This window comes from Delphinus delphis, chromosome 3, assembly GCF_949987515.2.
Source record: "Delphinus delphis chromosome 3, mDelDel1.2, whole genome shotgun sequence".
Classification (NCBI taxonomy): Eukaryota; Metazoa; Chordata; class Mammalia; order Artiodactyla; family Delphinidae; genus Delphinus; species Delphinus delphis.
In genome coordinates this window covers 27399989-27415276 of record NC_082685.1, presented here as the reverse complement: position 1 = coordinate 27415276, position 15288 = coordinate 27399989, and the positions used below count along the sequence as shown (strand labels likewise).

General features: G+C 45.5%; 1 protein-coding gene across 1 annotated transcript in view; it reads left to right on the top strand.

Moving 5' to 3' along the window:
- The window catches only part of DOCK2 (dedicator of cytokinesis 2), a 408525-nt gene that overhangs the window by 322212 nt on the left and 71025 nt on the right, over window positions 1-15288 (top strand). Inside the window, exons 30-32 of the mRNA XM_060008407.1 lie at window positions 3728-3806; window positions 13689-13789; window positions 13882-13940. Of these exons, the coding sequence (XP_059864390.1) occupies window positions 3728-3806; window positions 13689-13789; window positions 13882-13940 (239 nt within the window). The remainder of the gene's footprint in view (window positions 1-3727; window positions 3807-13688; window positions 13790-13881; window positions 13941-15288) is intronic.

The window sequence follows — 15288 nt, the reverse complement described above, 5'->3', positions numbered from 1 at the left end:
GCAAACAATATCTAACTCGGAGAGTTCATGTGAGAATTTAAAAAGGTGGGGAAAAAACACGGAAGAAATCCATGCAGAGTACTTAGCGCAGAGCCTGGCACATCGTTGGTAACCATGACTGTGATTATTATTAATTTTTTTAGAGGCTGCTAAGCATCACGGATGAAATGCAGGAAACGTTAGGTTGTTATTTGATCGTGAACTTTGTTTTCAACACTTCAAGATCATTTTTGAAAGTAACAGAAAAAGTTGAGTGTGTTTTCATTCTAACCCACTTCAACATATTAATGCTTAGGCTTTAAGTACAATTATTTTTTTTAACGAATACAGAAGACATACTTTTCCAAGCCCATAGGTGGGAAACCAAAGTTAAGTGATATTCTGATTCCCAGAGGGTGGCTGCAGAGGAATCCAGAGAGAGGGAGGAGCCTTGATTTACTTCAGCCCCTCTCTGCCACTAGTCCCCCCATCAGCACAGGGAGCTAATCATTCCTGGTTATTGGGCTGGCCTTTGTGAGCCAGAGGAGGTTTAGGTTGACAGTCAAAATAATAACTGTTATGGAAACTACTGAGAATGTGTAAAACCCCTCATTTTGGTATCATATTAGACTGTCTGAGATGTTTATACATAATATGACAGCCACTCAATGCATTTCCATCTGGAGAATCAGATACTAATCTTTAAGAAGAAAATATAGATGTTTTTTCAAAGACATATTAGCAAATGACAGAATAACAAAACCAAAGAAGTCTCACCTTGTGGCAGCCTGATGGGGTGGAGGGTTTTGTGGGATTTGTATTTCCTGTCTTTACGTGGTCCTGATGGCTGCAGCTTGTCCTCTGACTGTCCATTTTGCTGTCGGTACCTGCCTTTGGAAGAAGGATTAAGCAACCCAAAGGGGTCTGGGCGGCCACAGCGACCATGTTACCGTTGTCACCATGTGGCAGGCACTGTGCTCAGCACTTACCATACATTTGCCATTACACCCTGCAGGGACCCTGCGAAAGGGGTTACATCGCTGCTGTTTCACAGAAAAGGAAACTTAGGTGTCAAACACGATATTAACATGTCCCAAATCCACACAGCTGGGAATTGGCAAAGCGAGAAATCACAGCCAGTTGTGTGTGTGTGTGTGTGTGTGTGTGTGTGTGTGTGTGTGTACAAATCTCCTGATCCTGATAACAGGATACACTGCCTTCTTTGTTCAACAAATATTTATAGGTGAGGTTTTCAGAGGTGATGAAGAAGAGAGCCCAGTGCTACTGAAAATTAGTCCTTGGGCCACCTTTATCTATATGTCTGTTTGCTACTTTACATTTAAACAAGGTTTTGTAACTTTCAAAGCTTTTTTATGTACATTTTCTCTTTCTGGCTTCTAACAGATGGATGTTATACAAAGTCGAATAATGAAGTGCTGATCTTAAAAACAAAACAAAAGAAAAGAGATATTTAGTGTTTAACGAACACCTAGCCCAGCTTCCCAACAAGCGATGCCTGGTGTAGCACATGCTATAGTTGCCCTTCCCACACTCGTGGCCCACCCAAAATATACCTGCAGCTTCGGTGGACATTTCCCATGCATCCTGAGAGCTTCCTACTTCTTTCATTCTCTGGGCTTTCTCTGGCTACAGGAGAGTTCTCAGCCCACCTGCAGGGCAGGCCAGAAGTGCTAGGGACTTAATGTCCGTAAGAGCAACTTTCAACCATGGGGGGGCTGGTATTAATGGGTAAATAGCCCAGGACACTTCTGATGTTCAAGTATGTTCAATACAGTCTAAATTCAGAAGTTCCCACGTAGAATTGAGTCCCAGTTATTACCCAAAGCAATAACCTGCTGATAAACACTTCCTTTTACTGGCTTCCCACGGGTAGCCAAATAGACATTTTCCCTGGACCAGCCACTCAGTAGAGAAATTATTGATTGTCCTCTGTTAATCAAAGATTATAGACAGTAGTACAGGGAAGATCTGGCCCCTGCCCTTTTAGATTTTACAAACACACACACGCACACAGTGGAGACTTGGCCACAGTTGGGCATGTAGCAGCTTGGGAGGTGACTGCAAAAATCCAGGACAGAAATGATGGTGACTTGGTTCGGGTCAGTGGCAGTGAGTGACGAGAAGTAGTTGCATTTGGATATATTTTGAAAGTAATGCTAAGACGTTTTGCTGACAGGTCAGGTGTAGGATGTGAGAGAAAGAGGAAAGTCAAGGATGCTAAGTCCCCCTACCCCTTGAGCAGCTGGAAGAATGGAGTTGTTTTCAGCTTAGACGGGAGGACGACAGAAAGAGGGCAGGTAATAGGAGTCAAGCTTTTGACGTGTATGCTTGCAATGCCTATTAGTCGTCCACGTGAAGGTATAGAGCAGAGAGCTGGAATGCAAGCTGGAGCTCAGGGGAAAGGCCAGGGATGAAGATATAAAATTTGGGACTCAAAGGCATGTAGATTGGAGAGTAGATGAGATCATGGAGGGAGTCTCTCATTTCAAGGAAAGCACAGTCTAGTTGGAGGAGACAGTCGTTACTGAGTCACACAAATAGCTCATTCGCAGACCATGATGAAGTCTGGAAAGGCAGTTGTACTGACTGTCCTCTGGGGGCCTGAAAGATGCAGCAGACCCTGCCCTGAAACAATCAGAAGGAGGGGGCATTCTATACAAAGGAAGAATACAGCTATGAACTCAGAAAACAGCCAGAAGCACAAAGTAATAGTGAGAAAGGATCCTAGCAAAGAAGGTGGGGTCCAATCATGGAGAGCATTGACGGTCAAGAGAAAGAGTTTAGATTTCTCCTGTGGGCAGTGGGGAGCCACTGAGGTGGGTGAACGACAGGATTGGAACTGTTCCATAGGGCAACTCACTCTGGAGGCTGAAAGGGAGAGAGAGAAGAAGAGGCTGTAAGACCAGAGAGTAGGGAGGAAGGAGAGGAAGGGATGGATGGGAAGACATTCAAGAAGAAACACAATTTGACAAGAGGTAACAAAATGTTCAATACGTGTAAGATTTGATCAGCATTACCATCTCGAGAAGAAGAGTGGAGAAGAGGTATATATGGGAGGCGCAAGGCATACATAGAAGAGTGATCATTGAAACACTGTTTATAACAGAAAATGCTGAGAAGCAACGTAAAGGTCCATCAATAAAAGACTGATGCAATACGCTGTGATACATCTATACAATAGAATGCTCTTCAGTGATTAAAAGGGATGATATATATCTGAATTCACTGGCATGAAAGGAACACACAATTTATTGTTGAGTAAAAGAGGCTGTGAAACAGAATTTATCGTTTAACCCCATTTATCAAAATGCTATCTTTATAATATCGTTTGTGTATATATGTCTAGGGAGACCTTTGAAATTATGTTCGTCAAAATGTCAGTGATGGTTTTCCCCAGATGATAGGATTGCTGGTGTGTCGTTTGTTCGTTTATTTATTTGATTTGGGAGGAGGCAATTTTTCTGTCTTCCTGCATGGCATGAATTTTCTGACACAGGCTTGTAACAGTTTAAACAAGAGACAATACAGATTTTCTAAAGGAAGTCAAACAGACAGGCAGGGCAGGGCAAACATGGCCTCAGGTCTACAGTGAGAGCAGGTGTTAATGTGGGTCAACGAACCTCTTCCTTGGGTCTTTGGAACTAAAGGAACTTCAGTCTGAAGCATAGGGGAGGAATGTTTGGGGTAGCGTGCTCAGATGGCCTGGTGACCTTCTGCCTTCTTCCAGGGTCTTCCTGAGAGCTATCAACAAGTTTGCAGAAACCATGAACCAGAAGTTCCTGGAAAACACGAACTTTGAGTTTCAGGTGAGTGTGAGGCGCCAGACTTGCCCTTGGAGTGCCCTGGCTGGGCTGCTCCAGCAATCTGGGCTAACTGCTTCATCAGACACATCCCAAAACACTCGGAAGCTATGTCTGTGTCTCTGGGTGTTTCCACAGAGCCATGGCGGGGAGAGGGGAGGGAGGGAAGTACTCAGCGTTTGGAACCAGGCCCTTGATTAAATAGTCATCAACTGAGCAGCATATGCAAATGTGACCGTATGATGTATCTTGTGTTGAAGAGGAGACTTGCAGTCATTCATTGTCAAAGTGGGTGCCACCTTTTAAATATGTATTAATTTTTTTTTTTTACTTTTTTATTCACTGGAGCCTAGCAAAGCAGCCATTCTCAGATACTGAAAGATAAAGCTCACTAGTACATTTCTGTGACTTTCTGATTCCTCCGGAAACCACTTTTAGTGCTCAGACAAGACCTGAGGACTCTGTGAGGTTCAGGGGCTTCAAAGCATGCCCCTGGGGCAGACAGGGCGACACATCTGCTCAGGGCCCAGGCAAGAAGAACCAGCTCTTCAAAGCCTTGTGGACAAGTTCAGGTTGCTACCTCTGGCTGGAGGTGTGAGAGAGGAGACCCTTAAAAGGGGATCCCCCCTCCAGGGAAGCCTCTGACCCCCAGGATCTCTCACAGCACAAGCTTAGGGAGTGGCCAGCAAACTGGGGCGATGGCTTTTTCTGCCTGCTCGTCTGGGGTTTCGGTTCCTGTCTGGGCTCTGGCCTCTGACCAGCCGAGGAACCTCAGGCAAGGCCTGGACTGCATCCGTGCCTCAGCTGACTCATCTGTAAGATGCTCAACAACACCTCCCCTCGCTACTTCGTAGGGTTTTTCCAGAACGGGAACGTGCCAAGGCACTTGCTAGGGGAACTCACTTGTAAGGAGGGTCCCAACAGTTTCCGATCAAACACTTCCTCCTCCAAGAGGCCTCCCCTGCCTGATTCCTCTCCGAAGGTCCCCTAACAACCCCATGGCCACTGTGTATCACCACTTAGCCTGCTGTAGTCTCTTCATAGCACTCCGTGCCATCTTTCTTATTTGCCTACATGCCCGTTCTCTTTCTTTCCTCTGGTAGAAGGTAAGCTTCGGGAGTCGGGAGTGTGAAGACCTGTACTCACAGGGAATCTATGCTGTGTTCCTGGCACATAGTAGGTCTCCTTGGGGAGGTGATGCCTGGGCTGAGGTCTGTGAGATCCGCTCTGCTAGACAGCACCGGCCTATAAATACTTAATAAATGTTATCTTTGAATAAGATTCTCTCGCACTACCTTGCATTTAAATCAGGCGACTGAACTGTAATGATAATGATGATGAAGAGAACAGCTGCCATTCTCTGACAGCAGTGTACGTGCAGATCTCACAAGAAGCGCTTTATGCGTTATCTTTCTCAGCCCTTACAACTACCCTACAAGGTAGTTACTATGACTCTTATTTTCTCTACTGGAGGGATGTGGACACTAAGACTCCCAGGTGACGAGCAGATAGCCTGAAGTCACACAGCGTGTCAGTGCAGAGGTGGGACGAAAGCACAGCAGTGGCTGGCAGCAGAGCCTGCAGATCACTGCAGCCACATGCTAGAGATAGAGTTTCACCACCACGTTGGGTTGACTGCTTGGCAGGGTCTGGGTGAGAGTTATAAACCTTTGACATGGAAACAAAACATGTCACTTTGGCTGTTCGAATCAGGACAAGTGTTTGATCCCCTTCCAAATGTGGCCCAGGTGCCTGCAGGCTCTGGTTACGAGTACGATCAGGGAAGTTAATAAGGCCATTGCTTTTTTGGAGGGGCAGCTCGGAAGAACACACCTAGGGGCCAGTGGCAAGGCAGTGTTTGGGTCATAAAACCGTTGGCTGGTTTGTTCATCTCTTTCCGTGGGCTTTGGTAATTGTAGCCTCGGACCCGATTTCCTGACTCTGGCTCTCCTCCGTGGTCTTAGAGCGGTACTTTCCAAGAGAAGCTCAGCTTTAGTCCTTCATGCCATTCTTTTAGGTTTTATCCAGTTTTCCTGAAAGAAAATCTGCATCTGAGAGTGCCCCAGAGAAGTGGGGGTTTCATACATGGAAGGTTTGAGCTTATGAGCTGTGTGGCTTTAGGCAAATTACTTCACCTCTCTGTGCCCCGGTGTCCTCAACATCAAATTATGACACTAATAGTAGCTACTTCTCTGGATTGTTGAGAGGATTCAGTGAATTAATTCGTGTAAAATACCTAGAATGCCGGGAACATGGTAGTTAAGAAATGGTTAATAAATGTTAGCTCATTATAATTACAATAATTATCATTTTGATGTGATGATGATGACGGTGGTGGTGGTCCTAAGTGTGTCAGGTTCTGGGAACCCACATGTCAGTCCTCAGCAAACACAACAGTAGGGAGGCATCTTTCTGGTCACCACAACAACTGCCTAGGGCTGTCACACCCACAAGATTTGTAAAAAGGGAAAGCGGCCAACATTACAAAATGAAATAAGTCTCCTTTTCGAATGAGACTTCCACAGATATTTAGTGGGAAGCACTCAAGAACAGGATCATTCTTCAAACCTATCTTTGTTCTCCTACCTTCTCCTCACTTGTGTGAGAATGGATTTGTTCTCTGTACCCTGCCTGGAACACGCCTTGTTTTCTTCTTACCATTTCGTTAATTATGCATTTAATATCAGCAGGAACAGCATCCACCACGAAGCGCGGCTGCCCTTGCCAGCTGCTGCCCAGAGGAGGGGCACGTACAATGAGATTCGCCCTAATATCTTTTCCAGAACTGTGGTTTTATGATTCAAAGGGCAAAAAGCAAGGAGCTCTGTGGGTGCCGTTCTGTAGGTGACAAGACCTGGGAATTAGAAAAATGATGCTTCCTGCTTGGGGCTAAAAAAGTTTGCATTCCCAGGCCCTATTCAAGATGCTGGGCCTTGAGATTCACATCTGTTTGCATGGTCAGGGAAGACCAAGAGAGGATTTCGAGTTTAACTCAGTGAGAATTTTTGTTTAAGAGCAATTCTCATGAGTCCAGGCTGTTGCAACATGCCTTGAGAAACTCAGAAGCAAAACAGAGCACTGGCCTGCCTTCAAAGATCTTGGGGTCTCAATAGCAGACTATAAATCCATCTTCTAGCATCCAAGCTTTTGAAGAAGGTGACTAAGCTTTATTAGGCATCGACTTAGGGCATTTTGACCCTTAATCATGACCCTATTAGGTTGGGATATACCCATTTTACTGGTGAAGAAACTGAGCTTCAGAGAAGTGGTTGACTTTCCTGTTAAAGGTCATCTAATTATTAAGTGGGTCTTCTGGGATTCAACCCCAGGCCTGTCTGCAATACCCAAGCTCTTTTCACTCTTCTGCACTGTCTCTTAGGAACAGGGTGCCTTTCGGATCTAGGAGACAGCTCTGTGTAGCTCCAGAAACAGTCTGCCCTTGTTAGCTTTTGCTGGCCGTGGGACAGGGAGCTCTTCAATGATTGGCTGCAGAATTAGACTCTCCATGTTGGAAACTCTGATTGGTCCAGAAATCAGTGGTTGCACTTCAGATGTGTTCTTTGGCTCCAAATAATTTTTTTCCATCTTAGGTGGCTGTCTGATTGCTACTAAGACCATTCTCTCTACTTGGGAAGCTGTAATTGGCTCTGCCTTTGGTAATTCCAGCCTTAGTCTTGAGGCATTTCTGGATCAGCTTCTGGGCACCAGACCACCTTGGGATCATTTTTAAACCTTTACTGGAGACCCTGTGAAATGAAAAGCTTCCAGAATATTCCCAGCCGTTGGTGGAGGAATGAGGGCAGGCTTGGTCTTTATAATGGGAAGTGTAACCAGTGATGGCAAAATACATGAGAGAGGGAGCACAGACACAGAGGGAGCACTCATTGGCGCCTTGAAGAGGCCCACAGCACTACCCACAGGGAGGTCATGGCAGGACGCCTCCACCAGGCAGGAAGATGGTCATGTGCTTGGGGACAGCTTCTGCGGCCCTGCCTGCTTCAGCTTGAGGACCCTAGACAACCTCTGGACTGAGGTTCCCAACCTGAATCTGTAGCTGGAAACTTTTACTCCCAGAATCAATGGCATCTTCACAATGGCCATGGCAGCTGGGCCTCTGCACCACAGAGGTGGGTATGCTGACTGCATTTCAGCAACCCTGGGTGTTGGGTCTTTTTTTTTTTTAAATAAGAATTTGGGGTAAATAATAATTCAAGGCCATTGAGAAAGAAACTTATAGGATCAGACATTCTTGATGTCTCTGCTGTAAAGATATCTGATGAACCAGTGGAAAACTCAACCAATGACAAAGGCTAACAAGAACCAAGAGAGAAGAAGAAGAGCAATTTTAACAGAAGAGCAGAGTGGTTAAAGAATGCAAGTTCTGGAGACAGATGCACTTGGATTCAAATGCCAGCTTCATCATTTTGTAACTGTATGACCTTGGGCAAGTTAGTCAACCTCTCTGGGCCTCAGTTCCCTGTTCTCTAAAATGGGGAGAATCATAATACCAATAGCATAGTTTCTGGGGGGGATTTAACAAGAACACATGTGGCATGCTGGGCTCATTAATGAACTCATTCAACAAATATTTCCTGAGTACATGTGGGGTTAGACATGATCCTAGACACTGGATATACAACAGGGAATAAAAAGATGAGTTTCTTGCTTGCATGATGCTTACATCCGGTAGAGGAGACAGAAAATAAATTAGTTCTGCTTAAAATATGTCACGAATCCTGTGAACAGGGTGCAATGAGGGCAAATAATGGATGGATCTAGTTTAGTCGAGGCGGGCTGGGAAGGCTTCCCCTGGAATTGATTTTTGAACTGAGATCAAAAGGCTGAGTAGGAGTTTACTAGGTAGCAATTTCCTCATTTTGTCCTTATAAGTACCCCCTTTAGATACTATCTAAAGTCTCAGAGAGGTAGGGTAACTTGCCCATGACAGTGGAGCTTGTAATTGGATTGGAATTCTGGAAGGTGACCTGACGGTATCTATGAAAACAAACAACAAAGACAACACAAACAATAACAATATCTGCATAGACCCTGTGCCTTAGCAGTTCCACGTCTAGGAATGTCTACTACATAACAGTCTCTCATGCATAAAGATATATAAACAAGGATGTTGATTACAGCACCAATGCTAAAGAAGAAAAATGTTGGAGTCAAGCTAAATGTCTATAAATAGGAAATTGGTTACAATTAAAGTACATTCTTAGAGCAGAAGACCATGCAGCAATAAAAGAGAATGAAGCAGATCTGTATATGCTAATGTGGAAACATCTGCAAGAAATATTGATGAGAGAAAAAAGCAAAGTATAGCAGACTATTAAGAAAAGATGTCTATACATGTGTTTGTTTATACACAAAAATTTTTGGAAGGATATCCAGGAAATTGTTAGCAACATTTTCTTCTGGGGAATTAGACTAGGGTCCAAGGTAGGATGGAAAATAACTTTTGATTATTTAATCTTTTCCATCATTTAATTTCTTTCACTGTGTGTATATTACATTTATAATTTTTTGAGAGTTAATTAAAAATAGCTGAATTCTCATTACACCCACTAGCGGTATGACTGGGTGGTGGTTTAATCTATCTGGATCTCACTGTTTACATCTGCGAAGTAATAGATTTGGACCAGATGACCCTTACATTTATTCCAGCTTTAACCTTCTTTTGTCCTACGATTTCAAAATATGAAATTCCCAATCAGAAATCACCTTACTTCTTCCCCGGGGAAAAGGAACCTGTGTGTTTTGCCAAAGATTCTGTGGCTTCTCCGAGCCATCCAGGCTGGGCTGTTAATAAAATGCCACCAGGCAGCTTGGGCCAGAGAGGAAAGAAAAATCTGGGATCTTTTGAAACAACTGGAGAATCTCTCTAACAAAATGGTCATCAATAAATAAATATTTTCTGGAGCACAACTGTACTCAAGCCATCGTACTGAATTTAGCATTAGGGATACAAATAAGTAGAAGCCAGAACCTTGGTACTGGTGGAACTTACAATCGGAAAAGACAGGGCTTACAAATGCTCTACAGCCAGTACTTACAACAATCCTTTATGGTAGTTACCATTATTTTTTCCATTTTACAAGTAAGGAAAATGAGGCTCAGAAAGGTCAAGTAGCTAGCAGCTCAGCTAGTAAGAGAGAGACTGGTATCCATTCCCTAGTCTGTGAGACACCGACGCATGTGCTCTTAACCGCTGGAGGATCCTGTCACGGGAAGTGAGTGGAGTACAAGGTCAGGTGTGGAACGATGGACCCATGTCTGTGGTTGCACCTACTAAGTGCTCCTCAGATCCGGAAGGGCTGAGCAGACCTGATGTGCTCTGCCTTCTGGGAAGGCCTCATGAAGGAAGTGGGTCTTGAACTGGGCTTTGATGAAAGGATGGAAGTTAGATGCTGCAGGTGTGAGAACCACTGTGAGCAAAGCCACGGAGGCCAAGACACTTGTGTTCTATCTGTGAGTCTGAGCAGATCAGCCCCTCCCCCCTCCCCAGGCAGTTTGCTGAGGGAGATAACACTGGAAATTGCCTGAAAAGCCAGGTTAGTTCATTTGGTTCTGATTCTTCAGGAGCAAGAGTCAAGGAAGGTTCAGGCAAGAAGTATCATGAGTGCCCAGCCGTGTCTAGTTGTGGCCACTGCTCAGCTCTCAGGCACTGCACAGAGCCACTGACCATGACGGCCTTCCCTCAGTTCCAAAGTTGGACCCACAGAGCCTCATGGGCAGAACTGGGCAGGGGCTGTGGGTGAGACACGTAGGGGCACCATTTCTGATCCACTAAGAAGAAGCAGCACTGGATCTATGGTCTCATGGTCCATGAAGATCTTCAAGGAGAGAAGTCAAAAGAAAATCAGGTGCACTCCTAAGTATATACCCAAGAGAACTGAAAACATACATCCACACAAAAACTCATATGTAGATGTTCATAGCAGCATTATCCATAATCGCCAAAAGGCGGAAACAAACCAGATGTCCATCAGGGATAAACAAAATGTGGTACGTCCATATATATTTATACCCAGAATAGTATTCAGCAATAAACAGAAATGAAGGACTGACACCTGTGACAACGTGGATGAACCTTGAAAACGTCATTCTTAGTGAAAGGAGCCAGACACTAAGGAAAGGTCACATATTTTCTGATTCCATTTCTATGAAATGTCAAATCCACAGAGACAGAAGCAGCTTTGTGGTTGCCAGGGGCTGAGGAGGAAGGAAGAATGGAAGTGACTGCTAATGGGTGGACGGTTTCTTTTTGGGGCAATGAAAATGTTCTAAAATTAGGTAGTAGTACCTTGTGAGTATACTCAAACCCACTGAATGATATACTTTAAAAAGTTAATGTTATGATATGTGAATTATATCTCAACTTTAAAAGAGAAAATCAGGAATGTGTGACAGAAAACATTTTTGAAGGACCAAGTCAGGTAGAATAGAGGCTAGCAAGAAGCTTAATTAAATTTGACAGTGTCTAGGTATTCTCAAACATGGTTGAGAGAGGGGGATTTCTGGAATTATTCTCAAAAGTGATACCAATTCAACTTACTTTGTCACATACCTATTTCCTGTTGTAACCTGATTATTCTTATGAAATCCCCTGCATTCAGGAATTTTTCACCCTAGAAATAACCCATTCCATGTCCTATGACCAAGTTTTCCCGTTCCTTGGCTTGTGGTTTCATAACCTGGTCTTAGACGGGAGGAGGTGTGAGCTCTGGGCTTACGCAGACCAAAACAGTACATTTTCAGAACCTGCAAGTCATGGGGACGTCAGGAGGAAGGACAGTCAGAGTGGCTGAAAGACGCCAGGAGGAAGGACAGTCAGAGTGGCTGAGAGACGCCAGGAGGAAGGACAGTCAGAGTGGCTGAGAGACGCCCTGACCTTTACTGTGTTTGGATAAGCGAGGTTACTACGGAAACAGAGGAGCCTGAGATCTGATTCTCAGGGTGATGGGCAGTTTTTGGAGGACTTTGAGGAAGAGAGTGATACGATATGATCCTTCCGGGTTCTGTGTGCAGAGTTGACTTTACGGGGGCCACAAGCCAGGAGGTCACTTCACTGCACCCCTGGAGAGACTTGGTCTTTTTGGACTCTGGGAGATAAAGTTTCAAGTAAAAGAAGGAAAGCTCATTTCCTCAACAGAGTATGAGCTGCACAAGGGCAGGGACTGCTGTCTGTATAACCATTGCCCTATCCCCACGTGATGACAATGCCTGGCCCATTGAAGATGTTCAATAAATATGTGTTAATGCATCCTCAGCTAAAGACTGATCACAGCGTGTAGAAAGAGACTTGAACGTCAGTCGGAAGGCTTGGGTTTAAATCGCAGCTCTGCTGTATGTTTAACAAGCTGTGTGACCTTAGGCAAAATACTTAAGCAGTCTAAGCCTCAGTCTCCTCAACTGTAAAATGGGCCTAATAATGGCTACCAAGTTTTGAGAGATGAAAGGAGGGATGTGTGGGAAAGTGCCTGGCCCATGGTAAAATGAAGGGCTTGTTTTGCTCCTTTCTGAAACTGGAACCACAAGCCCAAATGAAAGTAATACTCTGGGCGGCAGTAGGGGCTTTATCAAGGGTAGAGCTGCCTTTCATTTAGTCTTGGCCATCTGAAACTTCCGATGAACATCTTTGAGTGAAGGATGAAGGTCTCACTGGCAGGTGATTTCCCCAGCTGGTGTTAACCCTCCGCTTGCTAGTCAATGTTTAGAGGAGGCTGGAAGTGTGTGGGCTTTGTCCAGCAAAGCCGCCCCCCACCTGCTCCTTGCAGGGCCATGGCATCTCGTAATAATTGCTCCTGAGCACCGAAGGCACCAGGTTGTACTATTTGCTTTGGTACCAAAGGAGTCACTAGAATAATGAAAAGAATAATAGGCAGTGCTTTGGAGCTCTTACTGAGATTCATGCCCTTTAAACACATCATCTTTACCATAGCCCTCTGCAGTGGATACACAGGTACCCCTTTTGCAGATGGGTTCACTGAGGCTCAACAATACCTTGGTTTGGGTCTCCATCTCGGTTCTGTAGCCTGTGTCAATATCACTGTCACTGCTGCTAATCTTTGGAGCCCTTGCCCTGCGCTGCACACTTGACCTGATCTCTTTCACCATGAGCCGTGGAGCGGGTTCTAGTATTAGTCTCTTCATTTAGCACCAAGAGATCATGTAAATGTGACGGTTATGACAAGCTTACCTGTAAACTTGGCCCTCAGTGGTTCTTGAACCCAAATTAGCATTGTAATCACCCAGAGTACTTGTGAACACACGGATTTCTGGGGTCCGATTCAGTAGGTCAGGGGTGGGTCCAGAGGATTTGCATTTCTAATGAGCTCCCACGTGCTGCTGGTACTGCTGACCAGAGCCACACTTCAGAACCATTGAACTACAGAGAAGGAAAAGGCAAAATATTCTAAGCTGGAATAGGTTGCAGGCTGGTCCTCTGAGCTGTCGGGTGAATTAGGGAGGACTTCCGTAGAGGCTGAGAGGCTCTGAAATACTTAATCCCTCATCACCCTCTACTTCTAGGGCAGAGAACCAGCTCACCAGGGCACCCAGCTGGGGCGACTTGTCTTTCAAAAAAACAGAATGAAGCAAAACAACAACAATGAAAAAGCAGCCCTAAAATCTTCCTCCTTGCCCAAATCCTGTTGTCAGAGAGAGGATGTGGTCGGCACCTAGAGAAATCCATCAGTTATCCTCGCTCTGGCCGGGATGTTAATTTCAGAGTCAGTGCCAGTTAGAAAATTGCAGCGCACAGAATTAAACTGGTTCTGCCTCGGTCTTCTGCCATCTTCATAAATTATTCACGTTACCCAGCGTTTAATATGCTTTCCCACTTCAGACCCTCTCCGTGACTGTTCTCCACTCTTTCATTTACAGCTGTGGAACAACTATTTTCATCTGGCGGTGGCTTTTATCACTCAGGATTCTCTGCAGCTGGAGCAGTTCTCACACGCCAAATACAACAAAATCCTGAATAAGTAGGTTGCATTTGGATCTCTTGAAAGGGGGGTAGGGGTTCATGAGAATCTCTGAGATGGTGACTGAAGCAGACATTTTTTGTTCCTCCTAGGTACGGGGACATGAGACGGCTAATTGGCTTCTCCATCCGTGATATGTGGTACAAACTTGGTGAGTAGGCACACACAACCAGACAGACACCATCTGCACAGGCCAGGGTCCTTCTTGAAGACCATCCGTTAGAGGGCCATGGGGACTTCAGCAGTGGGAGCTTGAAATAATAGTCTATCGCTGTACGCGCCCCGGGTCCTTAATAAGTGCCTGATGAGAGAGGGTGCCCATCCCCCAAATCCCACCCCCCAAAACAGCTGTGGATCTGCTTCTCCTTGGTGCCCCTGAGGGGTTAAGAACTCAAACTGGATTTTACAAGAAGGAGAAAGAGCACGACTGCTGTGGGAGTACACGTCACACGTGTGCTTTCTGCTGACTGGTGGCCATTCTGCATCCCGCTTCCTATGTGATGTAGTGATCTACAAAAGACCCTCCAACCACATGGGGGAGAATTGTTTCCATGGAAGACGAAGGTCTTTTGCGGTATGTTTGAGCTGAAACGTGACCCCAGAAGCTGTCCCTGCTTCAGTGAGCTGCAGGAATCCTGTGTGAGCTGAGTGGCATCTGTGGGAGGAAAGAAGGGGAAATGGAGTCCGCCAGGCATTTAGGGAGGGTCTGAGTCAGACCAGGGCTAAGGAGATCTTTATCTAGTCTTCACGTCACTTCCTGCAAGATGGAAACATTGCCTGCTCCTTTTACTGATCAGGAAACTCAGAGAGGGAAGCAACTTGCTTGAGATGAAACAGTGGCAAATCCCAGAGCTTGGTTTTGATTCCACGAGGCTGGGGGCCACATACCTCGCCCAAGGCCTGAATCCTGCTCCATAAATAGGTGCGGAAAGGATGAATGGGTAGATGGATGGATGAATAAATAGTAACAAGTAATGAACCATTTTCACCTCCGATTTTTGTGCACCCTCCTTGACTCTCTGCTGCCGAATTGCTCTGCCCTGGGCCTGGATGTGGGCCCTCTTCAGTCGAGCACTTGCAGTGCTGTGCCCATCTCTTAGATTCAACCTATATCACCTCCCCTGACTTTGCTTCTTGCCTCCCCAGACATCTTAGTGTCTTTCAGTTCCCATCTGATTTCCTGGACAGCCGTTCCTCACCCTTTCCAGCAAGGCCCATTCGTTGTGGGGAAAGCACAGTGGATATCAGCCTGGGTTTTGTGTTTGCTGGCAGCAACTCAACTCAGGCCAAGAGCACATACTTGTAACAGGAGGGTTGTGGACTGGCTCACAAAATCAAAGTGAGAGCTGGGGAACCAGGCCCAGAACAGACTCTACATCTCTGCCTGGGGCCTTGCCCCGTCATTTACATGCTATGAGGCCCAAAGCCAGGGGACTGAGTGACACTGGGCCTAACCTGGGGAAACAGCATCTTCTCCCAGGGTGCTTACGAGGATCATG